The sequence below is a fragment of the Malania oleifera genome, chromosome 8 (genome assembly GCF_029873635.1).
Source record: "Malania oleifera isolate guangnan ecotype guangnan chromosome 8, ASM2987363v1, whole genome shotgun sequence".
NCBI classification, from domain to species: Eukaryota; Viridiplantae; Streptophyta; class Magnoliopsida; order Santalales; family Ximeniaceae; genus Malania; species Malania oleifera.
Genome location: NC_080424.1, coordinates 10,263,228 through 10,279,573, shown reverse-complemented (window position 1 = coordinate 10,279,573; position 16,346 = coordinate 10,263,228). Strand labels below are relative to the sequence as shown.

The following is a 16,346-nucleotide window of genomic DNA, read 5'->3' as shown; positions in this document are numbered from 1 at the left end:
TCCCTGGAGAATACATGTAAAACTATCTCTCTTCCCCATTTAACCCACATTACATTGTTACCCCTTAACATCCTCCCCCACTTATTTTATCGATGTCCTCGTTGATCTGCCATAAGGAGTCTTTTGTTTTCAGGTTCTATAGTTGTTTTGATGTTCATGAAATCTAGAATCTTCTGTGACATGCTAGAGGTTTTTCTTTTTGTCTTCTTCTAACTATTGTTGTTGGCAACCTTCATTGTTGACTACTCATTTTCAAGGATCTTCTCTACATCTCTGGCTACAATCTTCATTTTGGGGATGGTTGATCTCTTGGACTTCTATCTGTACGGATCTTCTTCGTGAACATGGGACAATTTTAAGTTGCTGATGTGGTGTATACTTTTCCAAGTGCTAGGTTTCCAGCTTCAAATTATGGTGGTCGTCACCCTTTTCCTGAAGGCTTCTTTGTGAATTTGTAGGCTTTCAGTTAATGTCCATCACATGGGTTGCCAAAAGCATGCGGGAGAGTTGGGTGTTAATCTATCACCATCTCAACAAGACATAATTAGTTGCAAAATAATTCAATGAATTAATGCAAATTAATTTATATCTAATAGGGAAACATAATTTTTTTTTTGAGTTTATCAAGGTTGCAATTTTGTTTCCCACATCCCTTTTGCTAATTAGGTTCTCAGGGACTCTCCAAAAGCCTTAAAGCTCCCACCATACACCCATTTTATCCCAAGTATGTTTTCGAGGCTTCTGTTCCCTCCTGGAATGCTTTCAAGGCGTTCAACGCCTTCTGTTTTGGACATTTTGCTATACAATGGGGCCCTATGCATAGGAAATAGGCAATTGGTGGGCGATACTCCTCATTACTTATGTCTCTACCCTTCGACTCTCCAGTTGATAAGGGTCCTTTATTTCTCCAAAAGCTATTAGATCCCTACCCTTCGGCTAGATCTCTGTTCATTTTTGGTGGATGTTGGGCATTTACTCTTCTAAGAACTGTTTGAGGAATCATCTAATTGTCCGAATGTTGCTAGGGTCGAGTATAATAAATCATCTAGTCGTTCGTCTGCTACAAGAGTAGAGGTAAGGTCATGAACCCCTTGCCTTCATAGCTCATTCTTTGGCCATGTTTTGAGTCCCCGAAGGAAATGGAATACTTTGTCCAAGTCCTCAATATCTTTGATGTCGAGCATTAGGGCTTGGAACTCCCGTACATAACTTCTTATCGAGTCTGTTTGTTGTAAGTCATATACCTTGCAATGTGCCATGTATTGCGCATTTCCTAAGTAAAAATGTGCCTTTAAAGCCTATTTTAGTCCCTCCTAGGTAGGGGTGAGCATAATTCGGCGGAACAAGAATTAATTGATCAATTTTGGTCGATTCAATTTGGTTAAGAAACGGGGTCAGTTTGGTTCGGTTATGATTTTACCAAACTTTGGTTAATCGTTTACCGGTTTGGTTAAGAGAAATTTTAATTCGGTTAACCAAATCAATTGATTTAATAATTAATTAATATTTAAATATAAATTAGTATGATATATATGATATGTCAAGGGCGGGATGGGGGAAAGGCGAAGCGGAGGCCAGGGCTATGTGTTTTTACTTGTTAGGGATGCGGTATGTCATGTCATAGAAGATTATTGAACTGTTTTATTTCTGGTATGATATAGGGGAAGTGAGCACAAGGTTAAGGAGATCGGGAGGTCTGCCCCTTGTTTTTCGTGAGCCTTGAGAAGTAGGAATCAATGAATCCTCGAGGAGAAGATATAGAGATGTTAGTACTGTAGGATCATTAAACAAACTAATTTTGAGTCTTCTGTTTTGAATGTGATGGGGAGACAATAGCATTGATATACATTATTTTCGTTGATTTTGTGGGAAATTTGTGTGTATCCCCATCTTTTTTCTTTTTGATGCATATTGTTTGTCTACATGGGTCACATCCCCACGCTTTGGTGCTTTTTTTTTTTTTTTTTATATAATAAAAGAAAGTCAATTATATTTTGTTTTTAATAATTAATTTCAAATTATTTTGGTTAAATTCGATTAACCAAATTACCCGAAAAGGTAATTCGATTCGGTGCGGTTCGGTGAGCTCCCTTTGTTCGGTTAGTTTGGTTAATAGAAATCATTAACCAAAAATGGTATCAGTTATCGGCCTTCGAGACTTTTGTGCCACCGTGTTGGAATTGGTGTATTCCCAAGAGGGGGGTAAATTGGGTATTTAAAAAATTTCTTCCTAGGTCAAATTAGCCAGCAACAGTAATACACAACCTAGGGTTTGTCTAAGTATTTTCCAATTATTCACAGTATTTAAATCATGCACGCATTCATAATTAATTAAATCTAAGCATACATGTGCAGGAAATAAATTGCGGAATTATAAAGTGCACACACGATATGTTATAGGGGTTCGACCAATACTGCCTACGTTCCTGCCTCAGCTCGCAAGCTCGAGGATTACCACTATTGCTCACTTAATGGGTGGAGTGGCACCAGTTACAATTAGGTCAAATTACCAAGGCTAACCTCAAACTTTACACACTCTCCTTGCGGGGCGGAGAAGACCCTAACAACTGATCCTTATGGGTTAGATCAATGCCCCCTCAGGCCACGCCTGGAATACAACAGATATTCAATACAAATTTTGTGTACAAAGATATGTGTTTCTCCAACAAGTAGATTTGTATCAATATTAACCAATGCACATCAACCAGATATGAACTATAAACTTAGTGCAAATAATGTGTAATAACACTCTCGGTAATGTCAATAATCAATCAAGTGCAAGAGTGTATTACTAATCTATTTTTGAAACAATATGTAAATATATTTCAACCACAAGTAGGGTTTCAAAGATTTTCAAAGAATATAATTAAAATATCGCTAAGATGGTTTCCTCAAAATTCTAGCACAAAATATATTTAAAATCAAGTTTGTTTGAAAAATATTTCACAAAGTACAAGAACAAGCCTTTGAATACTTGCAACAATACTGCAAGATTCACAAGCTCTAAAGAGTATTTCTACTAAAGACTTATGAATTAAATCACAAGGGGACTCTCAAGCTCACTCTCGAAAAATCAACATCAAACAAAAACAATGAGAGTGTGAGCCAATATAAACAATCTCAATAATACTCTTACCAAAGGATTTTAGCAAGTAGGATGAGTAAGAGATGGATTTATGGCTTGTATATGATAAAATAAGGGTTTTGAAATTTAGAGAGTTTTGGCTAATGATATTTTCTAATTCATGCTTAATTTTTCCAAATGAACTAGTACTTATAGATATTCATAAAAATATAACCGCTAGAGACTCATTTAGTATTTTTGAAAAAGTTTAAGTATGGTTAATAAAAAATAATCATGTTTTAACCTCGGTAAAATTCGAACAACCCAAGAGGTTCGGTTGATCAAATTGCTTAGTTTGGTTGACCAGGGTGTTTTTGAATTGAGGTGTTGATTGACTAGACTTACGGTGATTTTTGAACTTTTGAGGTTCGGTCGACTAGGTTAAGTTCGGTTGACCGAATTTGGATGTTCGGTCAACTGGGCCATTTTCCTACTTCAAATTCGGTCGACCAGGGCATTGGGATTTTCCCATGTGCTAGTTCGGTCGACTAGGGTGTTGACGCTCATTTTAAGCTTGGTCGACCAAATAGTCAAACCTTTGACCTTGGGGAGGTTCGGTCGACCGAAGTTGCTCTGCGTGTTAGCGTTCGGTCGATCGAACACACTAACTTTGTGCATTCAATTCCTAACTTTCTTTTAAAGACACTCTTGTTCACATATTTGTTACTTCTAAGTTATAGGGGGGCTTTTTCATGCAATAATTTGAGACCTAAAGTCAGTCTGTGGTATTTGAGCTAACCCTAAAAATTTGACATCGATCGACTGAAGGGTGCCCTACGGTCATTTGGTCCCCTATGGTTAATCTACGGTCATGTTGAGCATAAATACCTATTATGCATGTGATGCATTTATTACAGACCATAAATTATTACAGACCAAATAGTGAAACAAAAATACATATACAATTAAAACAAATATCTTCTTCTTTTACTTTTAACTTTTCATGGAATCATCCATGATAATGTGCTTTAAATCCTTTCTGACTTTCACTTCACTTTCATATGTGTGATCTGAATGATTAATCTGTTCAAGTACTTAGACACAAACAATAGTAACATGCAGTTTGTTATAATCAAAACCAGGGATCATACTCAAAAAGTCAACACACTGCATTTAACTTAGCACTCACCTCCTGTAAGTTGTTTTGAAATTGGTCCATTAAGTTCCAGAGCTTGCCTACTTCCTTCCAATCCTCCTTCAGGGTGCTAATGGATTCTTTGACATTTTATGCAATTAAATAAAAATTGTCAGTTAACTCCAGTAGGGAGGCCTGAAGCTCTATTGGCTCTCCCCCTTGGGATGTAAAGGATGACATTACACCCTCAATGTGTTTTAGCCTATTCTCAAAGGCTTATAACTGCTCAATGTTCCCTCAAGATCTATTGATCTTTTATCTAGGGATTTTATATTTTATATGTGGAGTGAATTTCTCAAGTTCCACAATTCTCTTCTCAAGTTCAGATGCGCTATAGAGGTTTCCTCTAGTGTTTTCTCTGGTGGCCTCAAACTCTATTGACATGCCTCTTTTTTTTTGAAAATTCCGTCACAAACACTTGGAGTTTGAAGAGTCGTCTCCAAGGTTTTGGGTTTTGTCACTCTTGCCTCAAGCACTTCAACGCGCTCTGTCTTTATAGACTTTGAAGTTCTCATTTTGCTACTCATGGTGCTTGCACACACTGTGGTCTGATACCAACTGTCACAGACCCCCAAATAAGGCTCAACGAAGGGCCGCGCGACACTTGGCAAGAGCTTTCCCCCAATCGAGTTAGCCAATAATCACAAGTTCAATCCTGCAAATATGAGCAACAGATAAGTCTCGACAATCATTGGATTTGAGAACAACGTCAATATAAATGACAATAAAGCATATATGCAAGATATTCATGTATAAAGAATATTTTTAACATAATAAGATAAATCTCATTCTTAGACAACAAGACATAATGATGAAAAGGACTTGTAGTAACTTGGGAAAAAATATTAATTATTAATTAATTAAAAAAAATGATGAAAAGGACTTGTAGTAACTTGGGAAAAAATATTAATTATTAATTAATTAAACAAATAAAATGAATAGTATTCTAATTAAAAAATAAACTAATTGGAATAAAGATGTATATATATAATGTTAATTTAATATATACATATACATTCCTTCCTAATTCTTGAGGAACGAATTGAATTGAGGAATCAACAGAGGCGCCCCCCCAACTGGTCGTCAATTCTCTCTCTCTCTCTCTCTCTCTCTCTCTCTCTCTCTCTCTCTTCTCCGTCCCTCTTTCTTTCTCTCTTGGATTTCCTTGGCCAAACGGACGCCGATCGAAAAACGGAAGATACTCCTGGGTTCCATTCTCCGCCACCAACAAATCCCCAAACTCATCCTCAAGTTCTCTCTCTCATGGCATCCTCGTCTTTCTCGACCCTTTCACAACTAGTCTAGACTTTTTTGAGTGAAATCTAGGATAACATTCTTTGACACACTATTAATAAGGGAAACCACAAAATGATCCAGGGTCTTTAGTCTCTTCTCTTTTCAAAATATGGTTTAGCCGATGCACAAATGAAAAACCTAGATTGACACCCTTTTTTTCATTCATCAATGGTCTTTAGGTCCCCACACTTTCTCAATCTACCTTCCCTAAAGAAGCTTTCCTCCTTTGGTACCTTACAAGGACCTACCGACTCAGTATGATCCTTCACAAACCTTGAACTTATGCCTTCTTAACAAACCGGAGACAAAGACCTCGTCAGTATAGTTACTTTAAGGATTGGCGCCTGTTCTTCAAAACAAAACCATAATGGATTGAGTAGTTAGTTTTCATTATAGGGTCCCTATATTTATTAGTCATTTTTCACCTCAAAGGTGAAATCCAAATTCAAGACGAGAATAGATATATTAATATTTCTCCCATCTATGAAAGGATAATGAGCATCAAAGAAAACTCCTTTGCAAATCGGCATTTTTCAGCTCATAAATGGATTGATATATATATATAAAAGAAACTTATGCCACATAAATCAGGTTGACTAAGATAGACTACCATAAGATCTATTCAATCCAGTGCATTTTTAGGATAATGGAAGAGCCAAAAGCTCTCATTACACAGTATGGTTATCCCATTTCTACAATACCTACCTAATGAATAGGTTGACACTCTATTATGTGGAACAAATAAAGAGTAATGAGACAATTGAAGATTTTGGAGAAAATGACAGGCTACCCAGTTGAAGAAGAAGAGGATTATAAGGCAAGAATGGACCACTGAAGCGATGGACCACCGAAGGACCATTGAAGCACTAGAGGACCACTGAATGGACCACCCAAGGACCACTGAAGCAATTCCAACCATATCTTTATATTTATATGTATTATCATTGTCAGTCAACTTTATCTTTGTGTATTGTCTTTATTAGTCAGTTTTAGCTTTTCAACTTCATGTGTTTTTTCCTTGTCAATCAGCTTTAACTTTATTAAAAGGTGTGTAAAGGAGATAAGGAAAAATATTATGTCGAAAACATATTCCAAGATGTTAGGGCATATTCCCTTACTCCTCATCTATTTAAGGGAGGCTCTATCCTCTAGTTAGGCAGAGTAAGTGAGAGTCAAGAATTCTCTTGTAAGAGTTTCATGTATTTCTTTTGTTCTTGTAAACCTTTCCCTTTTGATTAATTATATTTAAGAGTTGCTTCAACTCTGACGTTTAAGGAATTTGGAAGGATTATATGATCACAACAAAAAAGGAGTACGAGAGAAAGAGAAAACATACCTTACCTTCCTTAGAGGGTCATTTTTATAGGGATTCAAAATACCTCGTTGATTTCTCTACTAGTGGTTATTTATTATGGATCACAAGAATTACACGTTGACTATGAATATGTTAAGTAGAAGGATTGATGTGCTAACCTCTTCTTTTAGTTAATGAATGTTACATCATTTCTATTGATCTCTAGATGTCTTTTGATCTTATATAAGTTAGTACCGAGTTTAATGTGGAAGTCTCTTTTAAATTATATTAGTATTGGTTGAACATACTTTGCAACAGAGTTACAAGCCATCATTTATGACTTGAAAGAATTGACTCAAGCATTCTAAATTTCCAAATATGCCCAATCACCAATAGGAATCATAAGGTGACATTTCCTATGGGACTTTTTGGATATTAATACAAAAGCTAGAAATGAAAATTTAAAATTAAAACTTAAAAACTAACAATCCATTTGGTTTATAAACAACAATAATTCACACAATTAAAAAATTAATTTGATTAAAATAATGAAAAATCAAAAAAATAAATACAAGTTCTAAAAGTATTATAATAAAAGTAAAATTACTATATTTTTAATTCACAATTATTTAATTTAATTTAATTAACATTGTGGATGGAACAATTTAAACTACAAATTTGAATATTAAAGTACCATTCAATAGGTTGTTAATTAAAAACTGACAATAAAAACAAACAACTAGCAATACACAATTGTATTTTATTTTTATATATAATGTGAAACAATCTCTACACTTTCTACTACCCAACCTTGCAAATGAACTGAGACTTTTGTGCATGGTCTAAGCCATGGTTCATGAATTTGGAAGACATAATATGATAGCACCACATATACTCTGGGATACTTTTAGACATGCTTAGTGTACCCAATATGTAGCCGTTAAAATGCATATAGGTACACCAATAACATATTGCCATGTGCCTGGTGCCTTGGACTATAAACAAACATTAGGTTAGTCAAAATACATAGATTTGTTATCATGTGTAAGACACATAAGAACGACAAAATATAATTAATCTAGATGCACCGAATACTCTCTCTTTGTAGCTAGTCGCTGAGAGAAATATTGATCGTAACAATGTAAATAACACATGACCAATTCAATTTTTCTAAAATTCCAGACTAACTATTCTTTGAAGCCAAACTCTCGAGTTGAAAGAAATGAGTTAGTCACACATGCCACATGCAGAAGATTATCCTTGCATTGCAAGCTCCGACAACCAACCTCACCTACGAGCATCCACCTTGAACCTATTTCCAATCCTAAAAAACTACTTCTTGCAAGATGAGAGGCCGTTTAGTATCATTGTCCAAAATTACGAAACAAAAATTTAAAATGAAAACTATAAATAATAAGCAAAAAGTTATGGATATTTTTATTTTAATTTTAATTAAAAATTATTAATAAAATAAATAATTTAATCCAAAAAGTTAATTTTATATACTAATATATTCTAATAACAGGTTATCAACACATTTGAAAACCATAAAACTTGATTTTTAGCTTTTTCACAAAGTGAATACCATCAATAGAAACAAAAAATTGACAAGGTAAGCAAATACGTTTACTTAATCTATTTATTCATTGTACAGAAATGAAAATAAAAAAAATAAAAATAAGAATGATACTCTAAACTTTCAAGTGAATCTGTAAACACCTTGCATAATTTTAGAGAGTGTGATAGAGAGAGTATTATGTTGAATAAACCATTGATCCAGTGTTAACTGCATAATGAGGGTGAAGACCGGGGACAATACATGTAACGCAGCCAAAAAAACAAAAACCAGTTACCAGTTCTCAAGTTCAACGAAAGGGTAGATACACAAGCCAAAACCAGTTACCAGTTCTTAAGTTTAACAAAAGGGTAGATTCATACACAAGATTTAATCTTTCTCCAATCATTTGCAACTTGAGGCCTGTCAAATTTTTTAATTTCAAAAATATAATTGGCCAAGTAATCGAGGGCTGACATATGGTGGGAGAAGCTACAATGATTATTTCCCCTGTGACAGAAAAATAAAACAAACTTGCAAATTCCCTGCCTCTACAAAGTCCAAATTTCAATATTTGTTCACAGAAACAAAAACCAATCACGATAGTTAACATCCAAAATTGCACAAGTATGAATAGAGGGAAAGGCCAGACGGGACAATGCACAATGTTGATCATCAGCCAATTACACAATCATATATGTGTGAAAGAAGAGAGGAAATCTGCAAACAAGTGCTATTCCATATTAATAAATTTATAATACCCTCTGCTCAAAATAAAGCATCTCACACACGACCACCAGGATTGTCGATTATCAATCAATCAATCAAAAATCCCTTTATTCAAAACATAGTCTTCGACAGATGATTTAGTTCGTCAATTCTCCTCATCAATGAGAATGGTTGATCCATTGCCTACTCCAAGGTCCATCAATGAAGCCATTTCCTCATCTAGAGAAATTGGCAAGGGGGAACCCTGCAAATCGCAAGAAGGTACTTGTTCCTGCTTTAGCTAGTTTTGGTAAAGAAAGCATTCAACTAGAAAAAAGAATGCCTGGTGTGCGGTGAATGCTTTAAAAAATACCAAAGTTGCATGTGGGCCACATAATATGATAATTTTTTAAACTATGGAGAACTATGGAAGTGGTCTACTAGCCTAGGTATTTAAGGTGGGAGGATAAACATATACAAACTTCACAAGCTTTCTGGGGCTGGGGAAAGAAAAGAGTCTAACTCTAGGTAATACCAAATGCATAAAAAGTGAGGAAAATTGTATTTTAGTTAAAGACAAAGATACAAAGGAGACTGTATTATATACGAAATCTATTAAATAAAAATCAAGCAGAAAGCATAAACTTACCCATGACTAATAAGGAAAGGCTAATACACACACACACACACACACACACAGAGTACATGAAAATAAAAATTCATTAAAAAAGATTAAAAATGTAAAAGTTGTAGGATTGAATGGAAATCTTCAAAGAAGTCTGCAAACGGCTTGAGATATATTTGGTGATATGGTTGGCTAGTTTATCATGAAAATTTTAAAGAGAAAAAATGTCAAACGAATGATGGAAATAACTTTAGTATTGGTATAAAAATAAAAGGATGTGGGTGAGATTTGCAGAATAATTGTACAATCTGTTTTAAGTTGATTAAGCTTCAGATATAATAAATTTTAAAGATAAATCGTATTGGTTTAAAAACTAGTTTGACTAACAAAAACCAAGACTAGAGGGCACATATAGCTAGTCATTTTTGTTGTGTGAAAATTTTGAAAATATGGAAGCTGTGCATGACTACATGAGCTGTTCTTGCGTGACACATTTGTTGGCCTAACAAGCCTTAATTTCGTTTTGATGATAACAAACCAAGGATTCTAATTCTGCTTTCAACTTAAATTTCAAGTATTATCTTCCTTCAAGCACAATGGTGAAACTTGTAAAGATTGGATGAAGTTCAGCTTAAATTCACAAGTCATGAAGAAAACAAATACATTGAAGTATTGACAAAGCTTGGACAAAGTTAAAGGTTCTACACACGAAGACTTAGGATTTGTTGTTCAGATATTTTGGAAGTCTCATATAAGTACTCTTAAACTTCAAATTTGTTTATGAAACTCTTAGGAATTAATATTGAACTTAGAGACCTGCTTACATTCTAGAAAATATTTTTACAAGTCCAAAATTCTTTTCAAAGTAATACTAACAAGTTTTGGAATAAAAAATATGTAAAAAATTTGAGTGACAGAGTGTTCAGGTGCCTAAGGAAAAATACTTAGTCGACTGAATTGCTACTGCCAATGTGAAGAAATCAGAACAGAGTTGGTATAGGCGACTGAAGTAAATTCAGATCACCCGAGTAGGGTCAAGAGATTGAACTCATGAGTTTAGGTGACTGAATCGCTATTGCCAGTTCGGGAGTGCATATTTTAAATGGTTCAGGCAACTGAAGTTCATGTTTTAAACTTACAAATTGCGCTGATTTCTTTCCTAATTTTTAAGATATGGTTTCCAAACTAGAGGAAAACGGTAAGATTTCTTCCTAAACTATGTAAAGGTTATTATATGCGCATTAGGGCACCAATACACATACATACTCACTGATTATACTTTGATTCATACTTTGAAAAGCTGTTGTGCGTATTCTTCAAGCCCTAAATAGATTTCTGATTCAATCGTCTCAAATTCTCATACCACAAATCAGAAAACCTTTAATTTCTTTGTGAGTTTCATTGCAAATTGCTATTAAGAGTGCATAGTGTGTTTATCTTTGTACAAAATCTGCTCTACTGTGAGAGTTAATTGATTGTACGCAAACTGTATTGCTGTTTTTGCAAACTGATGACTTGGGGATCAAGTTGTTGCCTAGCGAGAGGGTGTTGTTGCTAGAGAGGGGTCTCCACCTTCCAATGGAAAGAGGCTACTCCATGAGTAAGGAAAATCCTCATAGCAAGTTGCTTGGGGCAAAGACGTAGGCAGGAAGCCGAACCTTGTAAAAAATCTCTATGTTTATCTTCTTTCCCTAATTCTCTTTAATTTCTGCACTAATTAACTGCTGTGTATGTTTTAAATTTATTGGGAAAATATATTGAATGCTGAGATTTGATTGGGATCACCTTGACTAATTAAACCTGTTTGTGAATGCTTTGTATGGTTTAAATTTCCAGTTGAAAATCAGGATTGCTGAAACTCTGAATTGAATTTGATTGGCTGAGGTAAAGTTATTTCTGTTGGTTGGTTGTTGAAGCATAAGAAGGCTACTTGCTTGAGTTATATTGTTGAATCTCGTTTTAAATAAATACTTGTTCGTTGTCTGAATTCTGATAAAAATATTTAAATCTGCTGAAGGTAAAATTTAGATTGTGGTTTTTAATTTCATATATACCTAGGATTGCTTATTGGTATAGCCGTTCGTTGATTAGTTTTTGTGTGGTGATTGAGATTGTTAAAAAGATTTAGAATAAGTCAAGCTTCCACGTAATAAAATTTTAAATACCCAATTAACCCCTTTCTTGGAATTACACCGTACTTTCAACACATTTGTGGAACTGAAGTAAGTAGGGCAGTGACTAGATGAGCTGTTTGTGCTTGAAATATTTTGGAACTCAAAAGAAAGGCTTTTGAAGATCGTAGATGTAGGTGGATCCAATAATGCCTTTTAACTCCAACCTTTTCAGTGCTCATCAATGGCTGCCAATGAGACTTTTTCCAATCTTCTAGAGGTCTGGAGCAGGGTGATCCCCTCTCCCCCCTTATTGCTTATTTTGGTTATGGAAGTGTTGAGTCTCATGCTGAACAAAGCACTGGAAGGAGGCCTTCTCAAAGATCTTAGTTTTGGATGGGAGGAAAATGGAAGTTTCCCATCTCCTTTTCCTGGACAATACAAAATTGTATCTAGTTCTGCCCAAATCCACAAAAATCCAAATCTAAGACCCAAAACCCACGCTCCCAAATGCTACTTTAGTTTCTTTGGATGTAATGCTTGTATATTTATGGGGAAAAAGATGAATATATCTTTGTTACGGGAGAAGATTCATTATTTTAGCCTCACTTTGGTCTTCTTCTGCTGGTTTTTGAAAGGAGTGAGGTTTTCTGATATCCGAAGGGATTAGTTGACTTTGTTAGTCTGATTGTGAAGTTTTGGTTTATTGTTTTTCTTGTATTTTTTGTTTTCTCTCATTCCTCTGATTTGTTGAAGAGGATTTCTGGTTCTCCTTGTATATTCATCCTCTTCTAATAAATTCATCTTCTTTTGCAATCCAGAAAAAAGGAAAAAATTTAATGGATGTTAGGAATCTCTACAATATCACAGTTCCTTTGTTCTTCTCATAAATTTGTATTGTCCTCTTTTGTTCCCAAAGATTGAACTGGTTAATTAGTAGTCAAATAACTTAAAAAAAAAAAAAAAAACAGCAATCCGTATAATGTCAACAATGTTGGTATTACCGTATTAATGTTGCATGTTTCAAATTAAAAAAGTACCTATTTAATTTTATTTTAATTAAATATATGCTAAATTTAATATTAGTTTTAACGTTTTTAGAATATTAACTACTGCTTTAATGGTTTCGTATTTATGATGCTGGAGGTAATACTAAATTTTACCTATATAAACTATGATCCAGCTTTTAAGATAAGTTTTTTCTCGTTCAAAATAACTTTATCTTCTACTCTTTCTTTAGATTTGTGTTTTGTTGGGTAACTAAATGACACTATATCTACTATATAGCTCTGGTGTTTGTGAGTGCACACAAAATCGAGTCAGCTGAGGAATCCTAGAGGTTGTGCACCTAGTGACTATATACACTAAGAAATGTTCTTTGTAGCACGAATTCGGATTTAAGGACAGTGATCCTTCTACGCCTAAACTTCTAATAAGTATTTACGTTTTATTTAATTTTAATTTTATTAGGAAATATTTTTTCCTTCTATTATATTTCCGAAAATCAATGGATCAAAATATGTACACTTGTTAATCACCAAGAGGTTACTGCTTTGCTTCAATTGAATCGCGTTGGTTTCAATACCCTCAGTCAGCACAAATTACATGAGATAAATACAAACCTCTTCTTGGAAAAACAGTTTTGGCTTGACAGACCTTAGCTTGAGAAAGCTCTCACAAAGAATCTTTAGCTTGCCAACCTAAAACAGATAAAATATCTGAATGTAAGGTTGCAAAAACAGTTGCAGTCAGGCACATGATTCTCCAGAGAGGATGGGATAATTACTGTTGTGGAGGCTGGCAATTTCTTTGTCAAAACTGGCCTTTCGCCAATTGATGCCCCAACACATTTCAGATTAATAGCTGCATGAAGCATATGAAAACTGTGTAATAACCATCACTTAAATTACTAAAAGCAGCTGAACTCAAAATTTTTTGATCATACATATAAGTCCAGAAGCCATTTTCTGAGGCCCTGCTGCTCCAATTGTCGGTATTTCATCCTCAATTGCATGAATTTTTCTAAGCTCAGAAAACCTATATGTTCAGCCCATGATAGATCATTAAATATTAGGATAATAATTAACAACTGAGAAAAACCACAGCAAATTATTTAGTGTAATGACGGAAGAAAGGTGGCTCATAATTTTGGACAAAAGTTGAATTCCAGTTAATTAAAACTGTGAAGGATTCTAAGTCTCTTGCCAGGCTAGATATGCAAAAACCTAGCATTTCCCAAGACAAGATCTCATCCAGCAAGGATATTTTTAGCATTATAACCAACCTACTTGGACGTGTTAACTAAGAAGTTTACACATATCCTACACTAATGAATACATCAGAACTCAGAAGGTCATAAATAGACGAGAGTGACATCTGCCCCCCTCATTTTGGTTCGTAAGTTGGTGATCCAAGGGGAAAGGACAGGAGATTCAAACCAGAGAACATGCTTCCCTAGGTGCAGCACCCAAGTGACATTAGTCTGATTTATTTTACTCATGACTAGTCCCTTATAAAAGATTAGTTTATACACCACAGTTAATTAGCAACCTTAATACGTATATGGTATAAGGGAATGCTCTTTGCAGAACAGAATTTGTTTTGCCTAACTGAAAACAGTACTCTTAAAACCCTTGCTCTATGCACAAACTGCATTGCAATCAGTAATAGTCTTTTAAGTTTTACTTTCTTCCTTAGTCAGCAATAAGAATTTGACCTGGGCTACTTAAACTCATTTTACCTATCCAATGCCTTCATCATTATGCTATATGGATTAGGCATTTGCTCAATTTTCCTAGTTTTGAAATTTAAACAATGGAACTTTTAATAATTTAACAATGATTTTAAAATGAATTTATTCCGTGATATTAACTTTAACAAATACGGATTTCCCTGATATTAGGTTCTCCTGGATTTGCAAAAAAAATAAAGACGAAAAAAAACTAAAAGGGTATGTTCTAGGTAGTTCGCCTTTGAATTCAAGGAAAAGTCAATGGCTGCACATATCTGCATTTATTGTGCTTCCCTTCCACCTCTAATTCCCCCTTAGTTTTCTTAAATTTCTATCACCATTGCAATGGCTTCCAAGTCTCATGCATCACAAACTTAATATCAAACATTGCTCTGTGATTCATCCTAGCATCTACTCCCAAACATGGGCTCCATATCTTGTTTTCAATCTTCAACAGGCTCCAAATGCCATCCAGTGATAAAAAGCCAGAGAACAATTGCAGCACTTTTTAATTAGTAATAAAAATTTAGGGTGCTAATACCATAATGTAAAAAATCAGTATCAGTTCATCATTTCTTACAAATATGGTTGAGTACATCACAACAGATTTGCCAACTTTACATGGTTTAATCCTTAACCTTTCTCAGAATATGAAAACCTATAGATTATATACCACATACACATCTACAAATTTACCAAGCACAAAAATAGACAATCCACGCCTGTCCAGGTTATTCATGAAGTACCCATCTGATTATTCTCATTAACAAACTGACAGTGTAAGACAAGTATGCTAAAAAACAGAAATAGTTGATGTCAACACAAAAATAATACTCATCAAATTAGAATATTAGATACATTCACCAAACAGACCATGAATTACTAAACTGAGTTTGCTGAGTTGACCTTTCTATAAATTCAATATTTTTATTAAACTACAGAGGTCAATTTAATAAATATTATATTCTGTTCTGTAATGAATTCAAGCTGTGAACCACAGAACAGAGAACAAATTCAAGGATTTGACCTAGCAAAGCATGGTGAGTGGAGCAAAATTCACCTGGGATGGAGCTGCTCAATTTCTAGATTGTCATGCGAGCTTGACATAACCAAGCGGACATACCTGCAAGAAAGATTCCAAATCACTCTCTTATATTTTATTACATCATCTATAGCTTCTATGTGGAAATCGTTTCTTATATTATATTGACACCCATCTCTTTGTATCTCTCTTCCTAATCTTCATTTCCCTTTTTTCTTGGGAAATATAAATCGACTTAACCTGATTCTCAAGAAAGATTCCAAGTCACTCTCTTATATTTTATTACATCATCTATAGCTTCTGTGTGGAAATCGTTTCTTATATTATATTAGACACTCGTCTCTCTGTCTCTCTCTTCCTAATCCCCATTTCCCTTTTTTCTTGGGAAATATAAATCCACTTAACCTGATTCTCAACCTGGCCGGCCGACTGATTCTGAGTTAAACAGATGCAGAAAAAATATTTGAACAATAACTAAAAAAATAAACTGCAAGATAAAAAGCATGTAGCATTAAATAAAGACCAATAATATAAGGTTCTGATGAAGGTATAAAGGTCTCTTTTGCAGAAGTAATAATCATAATGAAAAGTTACAAATGCGGACTGTTCTGTCCAATAGTGTTGACATTGCACAACAGCAGTGCAAATTTTTAATTGGCAGCATATGGATATGGTAGGGACTTCCCAGTGTAATCACTCTGCTTAACATATGTCAATATTTAGTC

General features: G+C 34.5%; 1 protein-coding gene across 2 annotated transcripts in view; it reads right to left on the bottom strand.

Annotated features, from left to right (window-relative positions):
- Nucleotides 1-8,950: 8,950 nt before the first annotated feature.
- The window catches only part of LOC131162389 (tubulin-folding cofactor E), a 75,432-nt gene continuing 68,036 nt past the window's right edge, over nt 8,951-16,346 (bottom strand). For both annotated transcript variants that reach the window (XM_058118823.1, XM_058118824.1), the window contains 5 exons: nt 15,640-15,702; nt 13,794-13,885; nt 13,635-13,711; nt 13,471-13,548; nt 8,951-9,377 (listed from right to left, as the gene is read on the bottom strand). In XM_058118823.1, coding sequence (XP_057974806.1) covers nt 9,279-9,377; nt 13,471-13,548; nt 13,635-13,711; nt 13,794-13,885; nt 15,640-15,702 — 409 coding nt within the window. In that variant the 3' untranslated portion in view covers nt 8,951-9,278. The remainder of the gene's footprint in view (nt 9,378-13,470; nt 13,549-13,634; nt 13,712-13,793; nt 13,886-15,639; nt 15,703-16,346) is intronic.